The following is a 24,322-nucleotide window of genomic DNA, read 5'->3' as shown; positions in this document are numbered from 1 at the left end:
CTAGTGATCCTGTATTACTAGAATGTTTTTTTTTTTTTTTTTTTTTTTTTTTTTTGCATGCGCTATATGAGTGCCTGTTGACATTAATGTGTCAATTTGAGCTGTGGTGGCTATTTGCTTCTGTGTAAATGACTGAGGAAAACAAAGCTTAGTTAGCTTAGTTGTCTTAAAGGCAGAGATGGGCTTTTGTATTCAACCATAATTGCTGAAGTGGAACACTGAAGTTGAGTGCTGCTGTGGTATGTTCTGCTAACACATGACAACAGTGTTCACCACCTTGTCCAGCTTGGGTCTAAGGAGCTAACCCTCCCAAGTGTTAAGATTTAAATTAAGCTACAGTTAGTGCCAGTAAAAATAAAAAGGGTTAGTCCCACTAATTCAAAATCATAAGAACTAAGTGACCGTAATGTGTAACTTAAAGTGACATTATAGTTATTGAGACTAAGCAGTTGTTGTAGAGTTGTAGCTGGGCAGTAGTTTGTGTATAGTTGAATCAGTGGCCACCACACTAGCTAACTTGAAGTTTGGTGATATATGTCTTAAAAACCTTCTATGTGGTGTGTGCATCAACCCTGTGAAATGTGATGTACTTGTATAGTGAAGTAGTTTTATAATCATTATTAACAGAACTTGTTTTTGCATTGTAATTGTTAAAATTACTTAGTTGCGGTTTTTACCAGAGATTTATAATAATCAGTTTGGAGTTCCAGAGTTTGCTTGGTTTACTGTTTATTCACTCCATTTTAAGGCTGGTTATTTTGTGCTTTCTTCATGGTTGTATTCTTTTAAGAGGTAGGTCTGATGGTTCATGATTATTTATTCCGCTTTGTTACAGAGTGAGGTTCTGCCTCCAGCTATTTCCTCCATAAGGATCCTAACAAATCATTGTTCCCTGCCATCGCGTACCTCAGTGGCAGGGAGCTATGGTGCCTGGCATTTGGTGTCTGTCCATCAGCATATTGCTGAGCCTAGATTCGCGGCTCTGAGATTCTGTGGAATTGGGATTTCCAAAGCATAAATATAAGGGAGCAAGATTAATAAATGAAATTTAATTATTAATCTTTTTATTCACATTAGCATTGTCTTGACTGCATAGTATATAATACATACAGTTCTACTTTCTCAATACATTATTCTCGAAGAGTAAACCATGTTTGACAGTCCATTCGCTCATCACCTTGGCTGTTGTTCTTTACAGGCCAGTTCAAAATTTATTCACAGAAAGGTAGGATGTTGTTCAGGCAGAAAACTTTTGGAGTTTTTCAGAGTTCCTGGTTGTACGAAGTGTGATTGGAAAGTTTTAAGAATGGGTTTGTAATTGTACAATGGTAGTACTTACATGCTACTGTGATGCATCTCCTTCAAAATATTCCCCTCATGACTGAACACACCGATTCCAATGGTGTTTCCACATTTGGAAACATCCCTGGAAATTTTTTTCCTGAAGTGTGTTAAGGACGCTACCCTTATTTTCCTGGACGTCTTCAATCGAGTCAAATCGCTTCCCTTTCAGTGAAAGCTTCAGTTTAGGAAACAGGTAGAAGTCCGCAGGGGCCAAATCAGGGGAATACGGCAGTTGTGGAAGCACAGGAATTTTGAATTTGGTCAAACATTCAACGATGGAGAAGGCATGATGAGTCAGACCATTGTCACGGTGTAGCACCCAACTCCTGTCTTTCCACAATGCAGGCCTCTTCCTCTGCACCTTTTCGTGCAAACGCTCAAGGACACGTTTGCAGTATTCCTGGTTAACTGTCTGTCCTCCAGGGGTAAATTCATACACACAACACGGTAGAATTGAAAAAAATCACCAACATTGCCTTCACCTTCGACCGACTTTGCTGTGCTTTTTTTGGTCATGGTGAACCTGGAGTCTTCCTCTGCGAAGACTGCACTTTGGTTTCAGGATCATATCCATATACCCACGATTCATCACCTGTAATTACCCTATTTAACAAATCTGGGTTATTTTTAGTCCGATTAATCAGTTCTTGGTACACTTCAAGTCAGTATTGTCCCTGATCACTTGACAACACTTTTGGAATGAATTTTGCGGACACTTGATGCATGTTCAGATCTTCAGTTGAAATTGATTGAACTGCATAGAAACTTAAACAAAATTCATCAGCCATCTCCCTAATTTAAGTCTATAATCAGAGCGCACTAAGTTGGGAACTTTCACAACATTTTCATTCGTTTTTTAGGTGGAAGGATGGTCGGACTGTAGGGAAGCAGCCTACTCACGCCGTAATAAATTCACATCAGTCTTTCCATTGTGTGCCAGCCAGTCCGCTGTAACTAGCTCTGATGTTTTAAAGTATTGCGCAACATTTATGACGTCAGAGCTAGTTACAGCGGACTGGCTGGCACACAATGGAAAGACTGATGTGAATTTATTACGGCGTGAGTAGGCTGCTTCCCTACAGGACCACGGTTCATCTTTAAATAATGTGCAGGCATTTTTAAATCTATTGAACCAGACAAAAACATTTGACTGGCTCATACAATTATCTCCAAAAGCTGTTTTTAATAGTTCGTAAGTCTCAGAAGCCGATTTCCCAGTTTTAAAACAAAATTTCACACAAACTCATAGCTCCGTTTTTACGTCCATTTTCACGCAGACAGAATCCGGCAACGAGCCCTAACAGACCCGCACTCAACCAGCTGCCACAATGAACTGAGTAAAGGAAATGCAGTTTCCTGTCAGAGGGGATTCAAGGACAAGGCAATGTCTCACTCCCCACCCTCCATGTACCTGCCTGCCAAACCAGTAAGCATTAGCGGATCCATTCTTAAAACCTTCCAATCACACCTTGTATTAGACAGGAACCTTTCCTGATGGGTACCCTAGTTTTTCTGCTGCAGTCAACAGATAATGTTGGAGACCCATGAAAGACTAATCAGTCAATACAATATGTATATACATAAGAACGTAAGAAAGTGCACATACAGGGTGTCTACGTGGACAAGGAAAAAAAATTCCCGGATTTCCCGGTTAATTGACCGTATACTATTCCTTGGCACTGTAAAACTCATCAATCATTTGAATGTTTATGGTTTTATATACCGACGTCCAATTTCCCGCCACTTTAGCAAATGAAACTCGATGCAGGGGGGGGGGGGGTCCCCCGTTTTGAAACACCTTTGATGTACACTGCATATTTTCGTATTACAAAGGTATAAATTCGAATTCCACCAAATACCGCATGTTACTTTCCAAAGCACTGAAATCGAGATTGCGATGCGCTTTTGTAAGCGACTCAACACTTATGTCACGTGATCTCGCCAGCTGATGACAGCATAATAGGGCACGTGATGTAGTCAGCCAATAGCAAGATCACTCTTAAGTTGCGCGAAAACACAAATAAGAAAAGTTAATGGTTTAAATTAATATACATAGCATTCACATATAATATTGGTCTCCAAGATTAATAAGCTGGGAGAGAAGCTAAGCTTCCACATATATTGTTGATCTTTTCTGCGTGTGATATACTTTAAGATACATCACACAAATGTGCCAGTAAAATTTTTAATAACGGCGTAAATGTGTGATCTTCTGAGCACAAAATTCTTCTAAATGGCTGTGTTCGAAGAGTGGATTTTTAAATGAAAGTCAAACGCTTTGTTATTTACAAAATTCATCGTACATCCTCGCACATAGTTCATCTTGCGTAAAAGGAAATTTGCTTTTAATGTATGTAACACTTTTCAAACCACCGTTCGCAATATTTTCCCGCTACCTGTTAGAAATAGGTTCATTTCAGCAGTTGCAAGAGAGCGCCAGGTAACGGTCGTCACCGTGCGATGACGCAGGAAGGCCATATGTTCGTACGTGTAAAACATTAAAAGATCTTACATTAGGTCATAAAAGAAACAACACATCACAGGATACTTCAAGAGCATTGGAACTTCGTGAAGCATACTAAAATGCATAATTCGGCTTAAAGTACACATTCGTATGTCTATACTCGGATGTAACTTTTCTTGGAGTACCAGTATTGTAGTATCTCAAGTTTGGTTTTTTTATTATGGCATAAGGTCATACGTGCACTTGAAATCAGCGAACAGTTAAAACCAGCCGACAGTGTGAAATGAAACAGTTTGTTTCAAATAAACTGACTGCCTCAGCAGAAAAGATTAATAAAAGCCAAATCTCTTTAGAAATGCGACAAAGATAACTTCATTGTTCTGTAAGGAGATTAATGCTTGACTGTCAGAAAGGTGGAAATAAAATCTGAAACTAATGACATATTTTAGCCATCCGTAATTATGCAAACGTATTTTAATTCATTTGATAGCTCCCGGTCACAAAAATCCGTTTTATCATTTAACGTGAGAGCAATAAACGAAGAGGAAACAACAAAATCACTGAATGTAAACACAGGTCACGTGGAGACGACCCACCTCCCCACCACAACTCAAGACTGCTCTGTGCATCAGGCCAGGATTTACTATATTTCCGAACTGCGGCAATATTAGGTAGTGGCGCCAAGCCACACTTCTGTAACAAGAAGTGGGAGAAGATACTACTCATACGCGACTCAACTACGCATGCCCAAGAGCCCGCCCGCAACTGCTCAAAGAAATCTAATTTAAACAGTTGTCACGTCACGCTCATGGGAGGCAATTAGTTGTTATGAAGCATTGCATAGTCTTCCAAAATTCTTTGATACATTTTGCTGTTGGCAGACGCTTGGATGAGCACTGTGTTTTGTTGTTGTATACGGCGCATTTCCTTTGCAACTGAAGTTTATTTTACTTGTTTTTTTCTTTCTCGTTCATGTTTCGTTGCTGCAGTGTTATTCTGCAGTAGCGAGGTACAGTAATATCCTTTGTTAGAGTATTGGTTCTTACCACTCAATATCACAAAATTTTAACTGAAAAGTAAAACAATGAAAAATTCCCGGAATTGTAAACAATTCCCGGGTTTCTCCCGGATGAAAAAATTCCCGGGTTTTTCCGTGATCTCCCGGTTGTCCCGGGTCGTATACACCCTGACATAGAAAATATGTCACCTTTCCTTGTCTTCCAATACTTGTGAGTTGCTTCAGAAATCTGGTCTCCTCATGGCTGCCCCTACGACTTGAAATCTATTACACCAGGTTTGAAACTTTTAACTCTGAGATCTCTCACACAGAATAAACAGTCTGTCCAGTTTCTTTAGTTTACTTTTTGTAACACTGAAATCCACAACACAGGGTAAGAAACTGAGTCCTCTAACTGGAAATTAATGTTGACTTACCAAGAATCAATTACGGGAGTGCGACTCTTTTTCTCAGCTGTGCACTTGTCTCAGAACAGACGAAGTTCTGTGTATTTTTGGGTATACTCTTGGAAGCATTCAGCATATTACAAAAAAACCAGTAAGCACAATTGTCAACCTAATACTGCAATCCATGTTTAACTGCAAGGAAAATAAATACTGCAACAATAATAAAAACAATTGCAGCTTGTTGTTTTCTTGTGAACACTACTGATAATTATATCTAGGGGTGCAAGCAGAAGCTATTAAATGATATGTAGCATAATTAGTGCTGCAATCAAATTTTCAAAGGGGTGTAAGTAACAACTGACACCTCTTTTCTCTTAAAAGGGCGTGAATCATTGACTGATGCATCTATAAAAATAACATTGTCTTCAGAATCCTACAGAACGTATACAAACTGGTGGATTGATACCCAACTGCCGAACTGTGCAATCACAAATGCAGTATCCGAAGCAATAGCGAACTCAAAATCATCAAATTACTTAGTAATACTCTTTTAAAACTATACAATTCAAAAAGGGAAAATATCAAATATGGCACTTTAGTCATGCAAACACGTAAATCAAAATATCAGTGTTGGATTACCTTTCAAACTAGCTACTCCCCAGTCTACACTGCACAGTGTGCTGTCACCACAAACATTATTCACCAACTAGTAAAAATTATATTGAACACATACTGAATTAAATATACTCAGTTTTTCTGCCAGAACATTGTTTGCATGTCTTTATGCGTCATGTGCTCTGCTTGGTTGTCAGAAGCAAACTGGGTGTGTGTGTGTGTGTGTGTGTGTGTGTGTGTGTGTGTGTGTGTGTGTCCCATCTATTCAGATGAAGTTACGTTTGGCTGAAAGCTTTGTTTAACAGTTTTTTTGTGGTGCCTATCTGCAACTCTGCATATCTGCTATATGGTCAATAATAACTATCTTTTTCGTAATACTATAATTATTCCATCCCGGATTGTCCACTGTTTGTTAGTAAATATTTAGCTGCACAAATTTAAAAGACTGTCACACTACATGAGCAAAGATGAACAAAGCCTTAGTTCTTTGAAACTGGCTGTTAATAAAACATGCTGATCGGGAGGTTCATGACTGGAACTTTGCTTTTGCAAAAAAACTTCCAACACTTTTTTCTTCCAAAATGGCTGCCATTTTCTTCATCTGGCTGAATTTAACGTTTCAAAACTGAGTTCTGTTTAAAAGCTGCAGCATTTTCCCAGCGGTGAATCGAATTTGTTGCAGATTTCAGGTCTTTCTGGACAATATTGTCTTTTCCCACCCAATTCGATGATCTGCAGACTATTCACGGGCATTCATAGCAGCATCACCCATGCTTGACAACACTACAGATGGAACTGGCAAGACAGTTTGTGCAGAATTAGAACTAAACATATGGTAACCCTATTTTACAGTTACGAGAAGACTTTCAGCGCAGTTGAAAAACATTACAGATTTCATTATCCAACAGCTACGGCAGAGAAGTAGATTTTGTTTTCCAATTTTTATTGCACAGAATGCAGGCACTATAGGATGTAGTGACAGATGGCCACCACTGTAGACACACTACAATTCTGACCGCTAGAGGGTAAAGGAGCAGTGCGGGGAAACAAACTCTGCCTTCCTTTCACAGGGCAGTAGCCTACAGTGGAACTGACATACTGCCACAGATATTGCCCATTTCTACTGATGTTGCAGGAGTCGTAATCAAAATCCGTGATGGACAGGATTAGTCGCTTCACTTATTTCAAAGTAAGAAAACAACAGACAATGCATAAGAAAAAGCATTCAGGGACAGCTACTGACCAATTGCTTGTTAAGGTTACGTGAGTACTGTTAACGACTGATTACAGGCCCAACCTCTGGCAGTATTCAATGCAACCACAATTGGAAACATCCACCACCTAATTTGCGACATTAAAAGCATACTTATTATATTGTCTTTTGAGCTTTAGCTTACAAATGTCTTTCTTTGTTATAAAATGCTAGGTCCCACAGATGGATAATACATTGCATTATGCAATGTTTATCTTGAATAGACAATTTAACTGCCCAAAATTGACATGGCACCAGATCATATGTTGTTGCTTCATTCTCTTTTTATTTTGCAAAAAGTTTCTTATGCACATTACCTATCCAAATTGGGCTTTGGCAGATGATGTACAACACCAGTAACTGAAAACTGGTTAGATTTTCAATATTTATATGCAGAAAATAAAGCAATTTTGAACTATCTCTGATATTTTGAACTATCTCTGATAAAATAGTTCATATGGATACAGTTCGCCACTGAACAGGGTCAATTAAGTAATTGCATGTTTTCGCATTTTAGGCAGAATTCACATCTATTTCGCATTTGTTGCAAAATGCAAATTTTTTTCAATCCCTAGTAATAACCATTCTTGTACAAATCTGAATGACAGACGTATATTATTATTATTATTATTATGTAGACATCACTAATGTTGCATACGAGGACACAACCAGGACCTAAGTTCTCAATTTATAATCAAAATAATTCTGATAAAATAAATGTAAATGGCAGCCAAGGTCATATAATTGACAGTTAAACATCTTGGTGTGAAGAGGTCTTGTGTACTGAAGTTTACTTCAAATTGTCTAATGCGATACTGGAAAGGTTGTCCATAGACCTACTGCTAAATGTAATTTTGCTTTCCTACCCGCAATTGTTAAGCATCAATGAGTACACTATTATCACTATCAAACTCCATAATGGGAGAGCCACAAAAATGAAAAACAAAATGCAATGCAGCTATACTGTACAGAATGACATTACCAATGAACAGGATATTAAAAAAACCTGTGTACACAACCAAAATACAGTGCTTCCACAGCTACAGACTGAATTTACGAAGTGCAGAGAATACTTCATTTTTCACTACACAACAATCATACTGACAGTACTAAGAAATTATCTAATGATGAACAAGGCACTAAACTAATCATAGAACTCTTAATACTGAAAGCTATTGTGCTAAAATGAATTATCAAAATGCATACAAAATCTGCATCAAAGCAGTTATAGATGGAAACATCTACTACTTTACTGGTGCATCAATATCATCTACAATCATATCAAGCACTGAAAATCATGCAAATGGCTTTTTGCCGATACTACTAAGGTAGCATTTGAGTAGAACTAAGATAATATCAAGCAAAGGCTAAAAATCTAAATTTCAAAACATAAGAGCTTGATTGAGAAAACAAGGAACATACCTTTGCAGCAGGTGAAAGTTTCCGAATATTAGGTGGAGGATTTTCATTAACTCCTAGCTCATCCGCTTCTGGGAGTACTTCTCTCAGTATGTATGGTGGGGAAAACAGAACTGACGTGTCTGCCTCCAGTGATTTACTCTGTGTGAGCGAATACAAGAGGAGAATAAATTACAAAGAATCGCACTTTCTAATGCATGGAATAATTTTAATTCAAATGTTAGCTGGGGAAAAAATAATGTCAGATATATAATTGTCATTCATATATAGTTAGCAAATTGTCAGCTCACACTATGATTTAGTATTACTGCTTCTCAAATGGGTTGTAAGCTTAGTCAGCATTATCTAGTTGTGTTTACGTTCTTCATTTGAACTGACAACTTTAGCACATCAATATGCTCTCATACATGAAGTGTTCACAATGGCCAAGAGAAATATTTTCTGCACCTCCTAATGAAGCTACTTTTCATGGAATGTACCCATCCAATTTTCTGCATTGTTTATTATACAGCAATGTACACAACTCTTTCCTATTTAATGCACAACTGTTTACTTAAATAAAGGCCATTGTGAACTTGTGCTTCACCATTCGGACAGCAGAGTCGCTTTCCTGACATCGGAAACATCAGAACAGACCATTGGCTAGAAAGTCAGACACATGTTTTAAAAACCCACAAAGCCAAATTCACTGGAACTGCTGCACACATATGGATGATATCTTTGCACATCGCTGTTTGCATATTTGTTTTAGATTTAAACCCCCCCAAAGAAAATGAAGTGCACTCTCTACCACGAACAGTGTGTTTTGTTTGTTGCACACTTAATTTTTGTAAGGATTATCAGTGTATGAGATCACTGTGTTTAAGTTACTTGTTGTTGTTGTTGTTGTGGTCTTCAGTCCAGAGACTGGTTTGATGCAGCTCTCCATGCTACTGTATCCTGTGCAAGCTTCTTCATCTCCCAGTACCTACTGCAACCTAGATCCTTCTGAATCTGTTTAGTGTATTCATCTGTTTAGTGTATTCATCTCTTGGTCTCTCTCTACGATTTTTACCCTCCGCGCTGCCCTCCAACACTGAATTGGTGATCCCTTGATGCATCAGAATATGTCCTACCAAGCAATCCCTTCTTCTAGTCAAGTTATGCAACAAATTTCTCTTCTCCCCAATTCTATTCAATACCTTCTCATTAGTTATGTGATCTACCCATCTAATCTTCAGCATTCTTCTGTAGCACCACATTTCGAAAGCTTCTATTCTCTTTTTGTCTATTTATCGTACACTCCATACAAATACTTTCAGAAAAGACTTCATGGCACTTAAATCTACACTCGATGTTAACAAATTTCTCTTCTTCAGAAACACTTTCCTTGCCATTGCCAGTCTACATTTTATATCCTCTCTACTTCGACCATCATCAGTTATTTTGCTCCCCAAATAGCAAAACTCATTTACTAATTTAAGCGTCTCATTTCCTAATCTAATACCCTCAGTATCGCCCGATTTAATTCGACTACATTCCATTATCCTTGTTTTGCTTTAGTTGATGTTTCTTATATCCTCCTTTCAAGACACTGTCCATTCCGTTCAACTGCTCTTCCAGGTCATTTTCTGTCTCTGACAGAATTACAATGTCATCAGCGAACCTCAAAGTTTTTATTTCTTCTCCATGAATTTTAATACCTACTCCCAATTTTTCTTTTGTTTCCTTCACTGCTTGCTCAATGAATAACATTGGGGAGAGGCTACAACCCTGTCTCGCTCCCTTCCCAACCCCTGCTTCCCTTTCATGTCCCTCAACTCTTATAACTGCTCTATCTGCTTTCTGTACAAATTGTAAATAGCCTTTCGCTCCCTGTATTTTATCCCTGCCACCTTCAAAATTTGAAAGAGAGTATTCCAGTCAACATCGTCAAAAGCTTTCTCTGAGTCTACAATGCTAGAAACGTAGGTTTTCCTTTCCTTAATCTATTTTCTAAGATAATTCGTAGGGTCATTATTGCCTCAAGTGTTCCAACATTTCTACGGAATCCAAACTGATCTTCCCCCAGATCGGCTTCTACCAGTTTTTCCATTCGTCTGTAAAGAATTCGTGTTAGTATTTTGCAGCCATGGCTTATTAAACTGATAGTTCGGTAATTTTCACATCTGTCAACCCCTGCTTTCTTTGGTATTGAATTTACTTAGGAAACTGAAAATGTACGGAAGAACACCTAGGTCTTGTTTAAATTTTCTCTTTACTAATGTCGTGTGTAGGAGCATCCCAAGTTCCTTCTCTGATCTTCCATCTCAACAGGACACAAAATTACTATTCAGTTATGTCTGTTCTCTCAACTTGGTTAGACACCAAAGAAAATTTTGTTTCTTAATCTCAGCTGTAGGTCACTGCTATCAACAAATATGTGAGAATTATGGAAAAGTGTGTTTCTTTGCTCACTTGCTGATCACACTGATTATACTACACCAAAAATTTTAGGTCTTCAAAGCAGAGTAGGCTAATATATATATTTCTTCTAGGCTTGAAACTGACTTAACAAAATTGAAAAATAAAATTGTAGCCCTAAGAGTTTCTCTGATTTCATTGTCCCAAGTCGAGAGGAGTTCTGTATTTGGCTCAATATTTCTGACTGACTGAAACCAGCAGCACTACTCGAGATTTAAATGATACTATCATCATAATTGAAATGTCACTTGTAGAATGCTGTACACCAACATCACAAAGCCCCTCAGAGGAATTGGTTTTGAGGAAGTGAACAATTATCCACAAAGACTATGTTGTTCATTAGCCACAATTGAGCAAAATAATTTTTTACTTCTTTGTACGCTAAGGTTTTTAACGTTGCACAACTTAAGTCGCTGTAATAGAATTAAGAAGTATTAATTTTGTAACAAATTTGTCTGTGTGGCCCCTTTCAAAACTGTATACTTCTTTTTCTTGCTGCAAACTACATTCAAAGAAATGATTTCTTACTGAAAACAAATCCTATGATCTCCATTTAAGAGGAATGTGCTTCCCACGATGTAGACACACACGCACACACGAATGCCCACTCTCCTCTGAGTTTAGTGATTTTATTTCAATAAAATGACACTGCAATTTTCATGGCACATCAGACTTTTTTGTCAAAGTGGATAATTCACTACCATTGTAATAAATTTAATTACACTAAAATTGATTATAAACACTTTAATCATTTTCATAATGTTCAAGTGGAACTTCACAAATTTCTTGTACCTACACAACTAAGTTAAGCATTGCAAAACTACTATTTACAATTTTAAAGTATTAGTATTAGGGGGACACAATAATTCAACTCACTTCATTAATTTACCAAGAAAGGAGTGTGAGGGTTTTGTAGATGATTGCAGCAACCATTTTTAACCTCCGGTTCGTGGCAGAAGGTGTTTTAAGTATGATTTTATGTTTGTTTTCCGTATTTTTTAGTTTCAATATACAGTAACATTATCAGAGGGAAGTTGTCAACTTTATTAACAAATTTAACTTATACGGAGGGTAGCCCCCCCATGAACCATGGACCTTGCAGTTGGTGGGGAGGCTTGCGTGCCTCAGCGATACAGATAGCCGTACCGTAGGTACAACCACAACAGAGGGGTATCTGTTGAGAGGCCAGACAAACGTGTGGTTCCTGAAGAGGGGCAGCAGCCTTTTCAGTAGTTGCAAGGGCAACAGCCTGGATGATTGACTGATCTGGCCTTGTAACAATAACCAAAACGGCCTTGCTGTGCTGGTACTGCGAACGGCTGAAAGCAAGGGGAAACTACAGCCGTAATTTTTCCCGAGGGCATGCAGCTTTACTGTATGATTAAATGATGATGGCGTCCTCTTGGGTAAAATATTCCGGAGGTAAAATAGTCCCCCATTCAGATCTCCGGGCGGGGACTACTCAAGAGGATGTCGTTATCAGGAGAAAGAAAACTGGCGTTCTACGGATCGGAGCGTGGAATGTCAGATCCCTTAATCGGGCAGGTAGGTTAGAAAATTTAAAAAGGGAAATGGATAGGTTAAAGTTAGATATTGTGGGAATTAGTGAAGTTCGGTGGCAGGAGGAACAAGACTTCTGGTCAGGTGACTACAGGGTTATAAACACAAAGTCAAATAGGGGTAATGCAGGAGTAGGTTTAATAATGAATAGGAAAATAGGAATTCGGGTAAGCTACTACAAACAGCATAGTGAACGCATTATTGTGGCCAAGATAGATACGAAGCCCACACCTACTACAGTAGTACAAGTTTATATGCCAACTAGCTCTGCAGATGACGAAGAAATTGAAGAAATGTATGATGAAATAAAAGAAATTATACAGATAGTGAAGGGAGACGAAAATTTAATAGTCATGGGTGACTGGAATTCGAGTGTAGGAAAAGGGAGAGAAGGAAACGTAGTAGGTGAATATGGATTGGGGCTAAGAAATGAAAGAGGAAGCCGCCTGATAGAATTTTGCACAGAGCACAACATAATCATAGCTAACACTTGGTTTAAGAATCATGATAGAAGGTTGTATACATGGAAGAACCCTGGAGATACTAAAAGGTATCAGATAGATTATATAATGGTAAGACAGAGATTTAGGAACCAGGTTTTAAATTGTAAGACATTTCCAGGGGCAAATGTGGACTCTGACCACAATCTATTGGTTATGACCTGTAGATTAAAACTGAAGAAACTGCAAAAAGGTGGGAATTTAAGGAGATGGGACCTGGATAAACTGAAAGAACCAGAGGTTGTACAGAGTTTCAGGGAGAGCATAAGGGAACAATTGAAAGGAATGGGGGAAAGAAATACAGTAGAAGAAGAATGGGTAGCTCTGAGGGATGAAGTAGTGAAGGCAGCAGACGATGAAGTAGGTAAAAAGAAGAAGGTTAGTAGAAATCCTTGGGTAACAGAAGAAATATTGAATTTAATTGATGAAAGGAGAAAATATAAAAATGCAGTAAATGAAGCAGGCAAAAAGGAATACAAACGTCTCAAAAATGAGATCGACAGGAAGTGCAAAATGGCTAAGCAGGGATGGCTAGAGGAGAAATGTAAGGATGTAGAGGCTTATCTCACTAGGGGTAAGATAGATACTGCCTACAGGAACATTAATGAGACCTTTGGAGATAAGAGAACCACATGTATGAACATCAAGAGCTCAGATGGAAACCCAGTTCTAAGCAAAGAAGGGAAAGCAGAAAGGTGGAAGGAGTATATAGAGGGTCTATACAAGGGCGATGCACTTGAGGACAATATTATGGAAATGGAAGAGGATGTAGATGAAGATGAAATGGGAGATACGATACTGCGTGAAGAGTTTGACAGAGCACTGAAGGACCTGAGTCGAAACAAGGCCCCCGGAGTAGACAACATTCCATTGGAACTACTGACGGCCGTGGGAGAGCCAGTCCTGACAAAACTCTACCATCTGGTGAGCAAGATGTATGAAACAGGCGAAATACCCTCAGACTTCAAGAAGAATATAATAATTCCAATCCCAAAGAAAGCAGGTGTTGACAGATGTGAAAATTACCGAACAATCAGTTTAATAAGCCACAGCTGCAAAGTACTAACACGAATTCTTTACAGACGAATGGAAAAACTAGTAGAAGCTGACCTCGGGGAAGATCAGTTTGGATTCCGTAGAAATACTGGAACACGTGAGGCAATACTGACCTTACGACTTATCTTAGAAGAAAGATTAAGGAAAGGCAAACCTACGTTTCTAGCATTTGTAGACTTAGAGAAAGCTTTTGACAATGTTGACTGGAATACCCTCTTTCAAATTCTGAAGGTGGCAGGGGTAAAATACAGGGAGCGAAAGGCTATTTACAACTTGTACAGAAACCAGATGGCAGTTATAAGAGTTGAGGGACATGAAAGGGAAGCAGTGGTTGGGAAGGGAGTAAGACAGGGTTGTAGCCTATCCCCGATGTTATTCAATCTCTATATTGAGCAAGCAGTAAAGGAAACAAAAGAAAAATTTGGAGTAGGTATTAAAATCCATGGAGAAGAAATAAAAACTTTGAGGTTCGCTGATGACATTGTAATTCTGTCAGAGACAGCAAAGGACTTGGAAGAGCAGTTGAATGGAATGGATGGTGTCTTGAAGGGAGGATATAAGATGAACATCAACAAAAGCAAAACGAGGATAATGGAATGTAGTCGAGTTAAGTCGGGTGATGCTGAGGGTATTAGATTAGGAAATGAGACACTTAAAGTAGTAAAGGAGTTTTGCTATTTGGGGAGCAAAATAACTGATGATGGACGAAGTAGAGAGGATATAAAATGTAGACTGGCAATGGCAAGGAAAGCGTTTCTGAAGAAGAGAAATTTGTTAACATCGAGTATAGATTTAAGTGTCAGGAAGTTATTTCTGAAAGTATTTGTATGGAGTGTAGCCATGTATGGAAGTGAAACATGGACGGTAAATAGTTTGGACAAGAAGAGAATAGAAGCTTTTGAAATGTGGTGCTACAGAAGAATGCTGAAGATTAGATGGGTAGATCACATAACTAATGAGGAAGTATTGAATAGGATTGGGGAGAAGAGAAGTTTGTGGCACAACTTGACCAGAAGAAGGGATCGGTTGGTAGGACATGTTCTGAGGCATCAAGGGATCACCAATTTAGTATTGGAGGGCAGCGTGGAGGGTAAAAATCATAGGGGGAGACCAAGAGATGAATACACTAAGCAGATTCAGAAGGATGTAGGTTGCAGTAGGTACTGGGAGATGAAGAAGCTTGCACAGGATAGAGTAGCATGGAGAGCTGCATCAAACCAGTCTCAGGACTGAAGACCACAACAACAACAACAACAACAACAACAACAACAACAACGGAGGGTAGAAGAAACTTTCTAAGGAAACGCTTGACAGTTGTCTGAAAAAGAGTGTAGGACTTCATAAAATCTACGACATAAGCTCTGTACAGAGATTCATAAATCTTCATGTAAACATTATTGCATTGACATGAATGCGTCACCACACTTCATAAGTAGTATGAGCTGACACTTCACTATTGGCGTGAAGTTTGTGTTATCAAATTGTACACTGTATATTTCAAGAAACAACTAAAATTGAAGTTAGTATGAAATGTATTTTATTACTGTTACATGCATAAATGTAGTCAATCATGTTTGTGAACTGTGTATACAAAACTCACAGGCGTCTCTGACATAAATAAGCAATCGGTGACTCCTGGAACTGTAACATTTCCTGGTGTGCTCCAAGAAGGTGCCAAAGCTTTACGGACACGTTTGTTAGGAAGAGTATTTTCCTTGCCCGTCGCAGGTGATGCTTTCCGCTTATGAGTAAGATAGCCACTGTCACCCAGGCCATTCTGCAAAACAAGATAATAGTAAAACCATTTGATAATACAAAATGACATCACCATAGGTTAATTCATAAAATAAAAAAATAGTCTTTTGACCCAAGTCTGGTACAATTATTCTCTTCCCTTTTAATTCTATCTCTATTTCTGTTTTTGGGTCATAGACAGTCTAGTGTAGATAGAAAAATAGTATGACAGGAAGCATTTGTAAATTTAAATTTCTACTCTACAAAGAGACATTTCACTCATTACTAAAAATTTCCCATGTTCCAATATACAAACAGATGGGAAACATAATCACACTTATGGACAGTGGCACACATGCCGTAAAAGTGTGAAAATCAATGTGGTTAAACAAAGCAGCAATAAATTTATGGAAATTATGTCTTGTACAATCCACCCCAAAGTTGAACAAATGCGAAACAGATATAAGAAGAAAAGATTTAAAAACTCACAATTAAACACACCTGGCCAATGTAGAGTGAATTGCCATGCATATCATACTGTGTGTCTGACAAGTTCTGCTCATTTTTAATTATTTCAGTGATATCTTCAACCAGCCTTGTAGGCGTTTGTGGCTGAAAAAAAAAAAAAAAAAAAAACAGTAAATATTAACACATTGATACTAGAATATAAAAAGCATTAAAATTTACTTTTAACTTAACAGGTATTAATGCGCTGACAAGAAATAATACTTCATTTGCAATATTGAAATAAAGTTCAGGTTCTTGTAAATGCGTATACAGTAGAATTCCAATTATTCAAATTAACTGGGACCACACCCATTCAAATAATCAAATAACTGGGTGTTTTTCGAAAAAAGGGTCTATGTATTTTAATTACAGTAATTAGATACCTGAGGGAGTCACTGCTACAACCTTGCGACTCTGGATAAAAATGGGGGTGAGATGCGAATATAAGAACTCAACAAGAGAGTTCTCTTAGCATCTCTCATCTCAATTCTCCACAATCCTACGTACAAGTGGTGCCCCTGTTAAGCTGAGCAACCCAGTTGAAGGTTGGGTAACCAATCCCAGTGGGGAACCGGGTCAATGAGCCAACAGGATGTGGAGGACAGTGGAAGGCAACAGGAAACCACCACTCGAAATACTTCCCCAGACGTTCATGTGATGAACCTCTTTGTACAATATTCCGGAAGTAAAGCTTCCCCTCAACTGGATCTCAGGGAGGGGACTACAACGAGGACTCCAGAGATTAGGGCAAATGGAAAAGGAAGGAAGGAAGGAGGAAGGAAGAAGAAGGAAGACTTATTATGGATTGGGACTTAGAATGTTTTAACCCTTCTCCAAGAAGGGAAATTAGAAAACGCCAAACACGAAATGCAAGAAACAAAGTGGATGTACTTGGAATGTGTGAGGTGAGATGGGGTGGTTGTGGAGAACTAGAAAGTGCCGACTTCCGATTGTACTATTCAGCTGAAGAAAGAAATTGAATGTATGGGGCTGGAATTCTGATAGGTAAAAGACTAAAGGACAAGGTTATCAAGATTTAATATGTTAGTAGAAGAATAAGGATGATGAGACTGAAAGGGAAAAAGAAAGACATAGATTTCATCCAGGTCAATATGCCAACAAGTAATCATTCAGGTGAAGAGGTAGAAGAATGTTACGAGAAGATAGAAAACTTAGCAGAGAGAGAGAAAAGAAATGCATGTATTGTTATAATGGGTGACTGGAATGCAGTAGTTGGTGAAGGACCAGAAGGAAAAGCTCTGGGAAAATTTGGTCTGGGAGAAAGAAATGAGAGAGGGCGAACACTGTTGGAATACTGCAATGTAAATTTCATGGTAGTTGGAAATACTCTATTTGATAAACACCAAAGACAATGGTATACTTGAATATCTTAATTTGACAACAAAAGATATCAAACTGGTTACATAATGATACAACAAAGATGCCAAAATTGCCTAAAGAGTGTCAAAAGTTATTCAGGGGCATATATTTATTCAAACCATATATTAGTAGTAGCGGAGGTTCTAGTTAAATTGGAAAGAACCTGAAAAGGACAGAAGAGAGAGCACATTAACTTTGAGAAACTGAAAGACAAAGGCACTTATGAAAAATTAGAGTATGCATATTGTGAAATCATGATGCACGGACAGGAAACAAAATGCACAGAAAGAAGATGGGATCATTTTAAAAATGAGATCAAAAAGGCAGTTAAGCAAACACTTGGAGTCAAAGTCAAAGAGAGGAAAAAAGTAAAGAAAAGATGGGTAACACCAGATATGATAACCAAGAAGGATGACCACAGGAAATGGAAAACTGTAAACACAGAAGAAGGGAAGCGCAACTACAGGAGGTTAAATAATGAATTAAGAAGGGGGACAGAAAAGGCAAAGGAGAAATAGTTGACAGAAATGTGTGACAAGATAGAGAAATTAGAGTAAGAAGGAAAATATGATTTGATGTACAAAGAAGCAATGGATTAGGGAAAAGATAAACAACAATGGACTGAAGGAAGCAGAGGTAGCAGATGGTAAAATGGTGAGTGAACCCCAAGAAATAATGCGATGATGGGAAGAATATAGAGAATGGCTGTATGCTGCAGACAGCCGACCAAGTGAAGAAGAGCTTGGGATAGAAGAAGAAGATAAAGTTGCAGATGATGACAAAGGAAATGCAATACTAACTAGTGAGATTGAAGCATCTATGAAGGAGATGAAAAATGGAAAGGCAATGGGAATTGATGAGATTCCTGGGGAACCGTTAAAGTCACTGGAGAAAGAAGGGAAAAGGGAGCGGATTGAATTATGTAGTCAAATATACATAACAGCAAATTGGCCAAAGGACTTTACAGAAAGTATCTTAATACCTAAAGAAAAGAAAAAGAACAGCAAAAAATGTGAGTAAAAGAGATATCGCACGCAGCCAAAGTCTTGCTGAGGACACTCAATAGAAGGCTATATGGAAAGCTGAATTGCGTAATAGGAGATAAGCAATTTGGTTTCAGGTGAGGAGTGGGAGCTAATGATGCTGCTGGGCTATTGAGAATGATAGGGGAGAGGTACACAGAGAAGAAAAGGAAGGCATATTTTGTGTTCATTGATCTTGAGAAGGCTTTCCAGTGTGCCAGATGGGCAAACTGATGGAAATCCTAAGGAAAAATGGAGTTGACTGGAGTGATAGACGGCTAATTAGAAATTTATATCTGAATCAGAGACCAAAAGTAAGAATAGGAGGTGTGATGAGTGAAGAAATGGACCCGGGAAGAGGTGTAAGACAAGGTGGTTGCTTATCACAGACACTGTTCAATATCTATCTGGAGGAAATTATAAATGAAAGTTTTGATGGAAAGAGAGGAGTTTGTATAGGGGCTTGGAGAGTGGGGCGAATAAGATTTGCAGACGACATGGTTGTGATGGTAGAGTGTGCAAGAGAGATGGAACAAATGTTAGATGATCTAAACACAAAATTAGAAGAATATGGAATGAAGATTAACAAGAAGGAAAAGAAAAGCATGGTAATTGGAGGAAAGGGTAGAAAATGTCGTATGAAAATAGGGGGAGAGAAAACAGAGCAAGTGAATAACTTCAATTACTTGGGAACTGTAATAATGGATGATATTTATTGCTCAACAGAAATTAGGAAAAGAATTGCAATGGTAAATGAAGGATTCAAGAGGAAACAGAAATCACTTTGCGGACCATTAAATTAAGATCTGAGGAAAAGACTTGCCAAATGTTACATCTGGAGTGTGGCACTGTATGGGGCTGAGACCGACATTGAGGAAGGAAGACGAAAGAAGATTGGAGGCACTAGAGATGTGGATATGGAGAAGAATGGAAAAAAGTGAAATGGGAAGACCGAGTAAGGAATGAAGAAATATTAAGAAGAGTTGGAGAGGAAAGAAACATGCTGAAAGTCATCAGAAAGAGAAAACAGAACTGGATTGGACATTGTTAGAGGAGGGGCTGTTTACTGAAGAAAGGAATAGAAGGAGAGGTGGAGGGAAAAGAGGAAGAGGAAAAAGAAGATAAGAAATGCTGGACAATGTCAAAGGAGACAAATATTCACAAATGAAAAGACTGGCTATGGACAGACAAACGTGAAAAGGCTTAACCCATGACAAGACCTGCTGTAAGACAGAATACCATACTACTAGAACTACATACTGTACATACAGTACTGTATTTTGAAAATGGAAGAAGAAAAAAAGATTTTAATTAATTAAAATGAAAATGCAACACTTTTACGTACATGTTATATAGCAAACTGTACAGTATAGGTGCTGAAGGGGACTGCTTCCTGAACATCTTGGTCAAAGTAAGCTTCATCCGTTTTCAGGCAGCCAAGTCGCACGTGGGCTTCACAGTGAGAAGTTGCTTGTGGTCACACTCGGGCTGACCATCCATCCACTTCAACGCAATTTCGAAGCCAGCAAACACTTCACTAGCTGATGGCCCCGCGTATGCTTCAACTTCCACATTAAGGTCATATTGCTCAACATTTTCTTCTCTCACACTTTCAATAAGTTCATCTTCATCATCATTTAGAATTTGAAACCCAGGGTCTGACGGAACACATACCATCCTTTCTGCTGTAGCTTCAGCACTAACTTCTGAACATTCAGGAATTTTCAAAAGAATGTTTCTTGATTCCTCAAGTGACACGTCATCCTTATCTTCTACTCTGTATGTCCATCATTTCAGAGATAGTTGCAGGACTCAGCTGTTCAGTACAGGATGTCAAATTAAACACCTTTCACCTGAAGTGAGATGGAATCTTCCTACACATTGGTCAAGGGCCTGAAGATGGCGTAGTAAATCACCAAAACTGGTAGCCAAATAAAATAAGTTTGGAAACTAGACAGCTGAAAGGTGTTTAATTTGACATCCGCATCTTCTCCTGTCTCTTCCATTTCCTTTTCTTGAGCTTCTTTTGCCTTTTTCTCCTTTTCCTTCTCCTCTTCAGTTGATATGCCTTTCAACTTGTTCCATGCATGTTTTGATTGACTGCCTTAACCAAGCTCAAAGCTTCAGATACCACGTAAGCGAAATTTTTCACATTTATGTTTTTTTTTTCTGTCATTACCCAACACACCTTCTTTGTCATCACTCTTTAACAAAAGTTTCCTTCTTTAATGGTGTTTCATGGTTTCCGATAGACTGGTCCACTGGTGGCAACAAGCTTGGTCTTTGGCAGTTGAAAGATTGTTGTAAATTGGCCATTTCCTCTTTCCAACAGTTCTCCGGTGTAAGGAGTTGGTACATTATCAACAATCAAAATATTCCACTGCCTTCCTTTCCAAGAGATTTTTGTTGCTTTTTTACTTCACAGATGAAAATTTCATTGTACCACTTGATAATGCTGCCGACATCCAAGCCTTGGGTTGGTTTTTATAAGAAGAGGGGAAGCTTTCTCACATTTTGAAATACTTTTGGGCTTTCTGACTTCCTTATCAACAAAAGGGGTATTTTATAGCTTCACGCAGAGATCGCATAGGTAAGCACCGTAACACGGTCTTACTAAATTTGTCCTGGAGCGCTACATTCCCTATTAGATCCTAAAGTGGTTTTAGGCAGAGCTTTCTGAACAAGACAGGTTTCATCAGCATTGTACAAAAGCTCAACATCACGGGAGTCTGCTAAAACTTTAAATTTTTCAATAAAATCTTCTACAGCTTTGGAGTCTGGTCATAATTTCTCGACACTTAAATCTATTTCACGGACGCTGTGCTTGCACTTAAAATCTCTTAGCCAACTGTTACTAGCTTTAAAGGATGAACAACCAAGCTTCCGAGCTAAGATCTTAGCTTTTTCACAAAGAATTGGACCAAAAATTAGTTTTCCCATGGAACTTAGCTGCAAAAACCAGCCGAAAATGGCATCTTCTAAATTTGTGTTTGTTGTTGCCTTCATTGTTTTTCTTGAGGAACTTTCATCTTCATTTTCAAGCGCTGATACGAAGTTTAAAAGTTTAGTTTGCTCCTTTTAATATCTGAAATCGTTGCTTGTCCAACATTGTACATCTCAGTCAACTGTTTACTCATAAATGCTCTATCTGATTGCTCTAAAATTTTCTACCTATCCTGCTAACAATAACAAAATAAATTTTAATTTGGAAGCCATGGTGGACAACAAAAGCCATTAACAAACAAAACAACGAGTACAGTCGGGAAGTACATGACACACAGAGTGACTAGTAATCAGAAGGAACAGTAAAAGTCCACCTGGTGACGGTCACTCATCATCCCAACAATGTTCATACTGCACTTGCACTAGGTTCACAGAGGGAAGGGTAGTAGTGTGCAGAGACAGAATCATTATTTTGTGATTTGGATCATTAGCAATTTGGATAGTCAGAACTTGAATAATTGTAGATCTGCTGTAGTTACTATTTCAATGAGAATGATGAGCAGAGTGAGAATCTAATTTTTTCCTTCATTATTCATGAATCAGGCCATCTTTCAGATCTATAAAGTTCCTGTTCATTATTCCTTCATTTTTTTTTTTTTCAACCTCACTTTCTTGGTGAAGTAATTAATTGTACAGAATTAACTTCCACTTTTTAGTACAAAACACCTCATGCATGAATTGATTTAATAATTGAAGCATTTATTCAATGTACTTCAACATTTTGAAGGATTGAACAAGCAAACATTAAGGGCATGGGAGGGGGGGAGGGGGGGGTTTGGATGACTCTTGAGACTGATCAAAGATATGGTCGGCCATACTTCCACAATACTGCATTTAGCTTTGGAGTTGGGTGAACATCTGATAGGGTGCACTCAACGTAGAAATTTAGTATTTGATTACAGTGTGGAAACAAGGAGAATGGAACTAAAAACCTATACTGTGAAAGTGAAGATAAACAGTGGGAGTTCATAATATCAAGGGGACACATTTTAATATTAAGAAGCAATGGCGATCAGGAGGTCAAATCCGTAACTATTTATTGTTCCATATCAATGACAATGATGCAGATGAAGGTGTTACACTAATATCAGAAAATGCAATGCATTGTGGTAAACAGAGCTCCACATACTCTTGATGAAGTTATTAGTGATCAATAATTCTCAATAGGAGGAAGTGTCACTGAAGCTTAAGAATAAATAGATGTTGCTTCATAAAACATGCTTTCAAAATGAAAAGTTCATGAAAAACCGAAATAACTGACAGGATCTTTTCAACATTCTACTTTTAGTCCCAGTAACGAATAAAACAGATCTCACATATAATTTTTTATAAAAAAATATAACACATAAATTACTTGTACAAAATGTGGTACTATCATTTATATGGAAAGTTGTTACAAAAACATTAAAAATATGCAAAAAAGGTTATTAAGACAATCAACTAAGGCAGAAATCAAATATGAAAAACAAGAAAATTATATGACTTACCATACGAAAGTGCTGGCAGGTCGATAGAAACACAAACAGACACATACATACACACAAAATTCTAGCATTCGCAACCAACGGTTGCTTCGTCAGGAAAGAGGGAAGGAGAGGGAAAGACGAAAGGATGTGGGTTTTAAAGGAGAGGGTAAGGAATCATTCCAATCCCGGGAGCGGAAAGACTTATCTTGGGGGGAAAAAAGGACAGGTATACACTCGCGCACACACACACACATTTCCATCCACACATATACAGACTTGTGTCTGTGTGTGTGTTTGCATGACTTACCTTGGGGGGGAAAAAGGACGGGTATACACTCGCACGCACACACACACATATCCATCCACACATACACAGACTTGTGTCTGTGTGTGTGTGCACGCGCGAGTGTATACCCGTCCTTTTTTCCCCCCAAGGTAAGTCTTTCTGCTCCCGGGATTGGAATGACTTCTCCTTTAAAACCCACATCCTTTCGTCTTTCCCTCTCCTTCCCTCTTTCCTGACGAAGCAACTGTTGGTTGCGAAAGCTAGAATTTTGTGTGTATGTATGTGTCTGTTTGTGTTTCTATCGACCTGCCAGTGCTTTCCTATGGTAAGTCACATCATCTTTGTTTTTAAATATATTTTTCCCGCGTGGAATGTTTCCCTATTATATTCATATCAAGAAAATTATATGCATTCATATGTGGTATTCTGTGGACTAGTTTGTCAAAAGTGTACACAAGTATGAAAATTACAAAATGAAATGCATTTTGAATTTTCTCCCACATCACAACAACGATAACCTGCAGTACTATTAGTTGAAAATTTCTCATCTTCCACAGTCAAGAAGAGGTACTTTTCATCTCAGTCAGCGTTACCTGGCACAGAGGATGGACAAGGAGAAAAGTAGCAGAATTCTAGGTGATTACTTTAAGCTTTGACAATAGTTCCATTAGTACGAGTACTGTAAATATCTCCCCTACCTCCCTCTCCTGGAGGATACACTGACAAAGAAGCTAGCTAAAAATGAAACGAATATCTACAATTCTCCATATCCTCCTCTGTCATGAACAAACACATCAAAATATACTAAAACATTTAAACAATATTTTTTTCTTTATGTTACAAACTATCAATACAAATTTGTTTGTCA

General features: G+C 38.2%; 1 protein-coding gene across 4 annotated transcripts in view; it reads right to left on the bottom strand.

The window, feature by feature from the left end:
• The window catches only part of LOC126483794 (myb-related protein B), a 212,163-nt gene that overhangs the window by 3,049 nt on the left and 184,792 nt on the right, over positions 1-24,322 (bottom strand). For 3 of the 4 annotated variants that reach the window (XM_050106968.1, XM_050106969.1, XM_050106966.1), the window contains exons 11-13: positions 16,280-16,402; positions 15,657-15,833; positions 8,502-8,639 (exon numbers count right to left, since the gene is read on the bottom strand). In XM_050106968.1, coding sequence (XP_049962925.1) covers positions 8,502-8,639; positions 15,657-15,833; positions 16,280-16,402 — 438 coding nt within the window. The remainder of the gene's footprint in view (positions 1-8,501; positions 8,640-15,656; positions 15,834-16,279; positions 16,403-24,322) is intronic. The other variant, XM_050106967.1, reaches the window with a different exon arrangement.

Source organism: Schistocerca serialis, chromosome 6, assembly GCF_023864345.2.
Source record: "Schistocerca serialis cubense isolate TAMUIC-IGC-003099 chromosome 6, iqSchSeri2.2, whole genome shotgun sequence".
NCBI classification, from domain to species: domain Eukaryota; kingdom Metazoa; phylum Arthropoda; class Insecta; order Orthoptera; family Acrididae; genus Schistocerca; species Schistocerca serialis.
The sequence above is the reverse complement of the archived record's forward strand: the minus strand, read 5'-3'. Positions and strand labels throughout refer to the sequence as shown.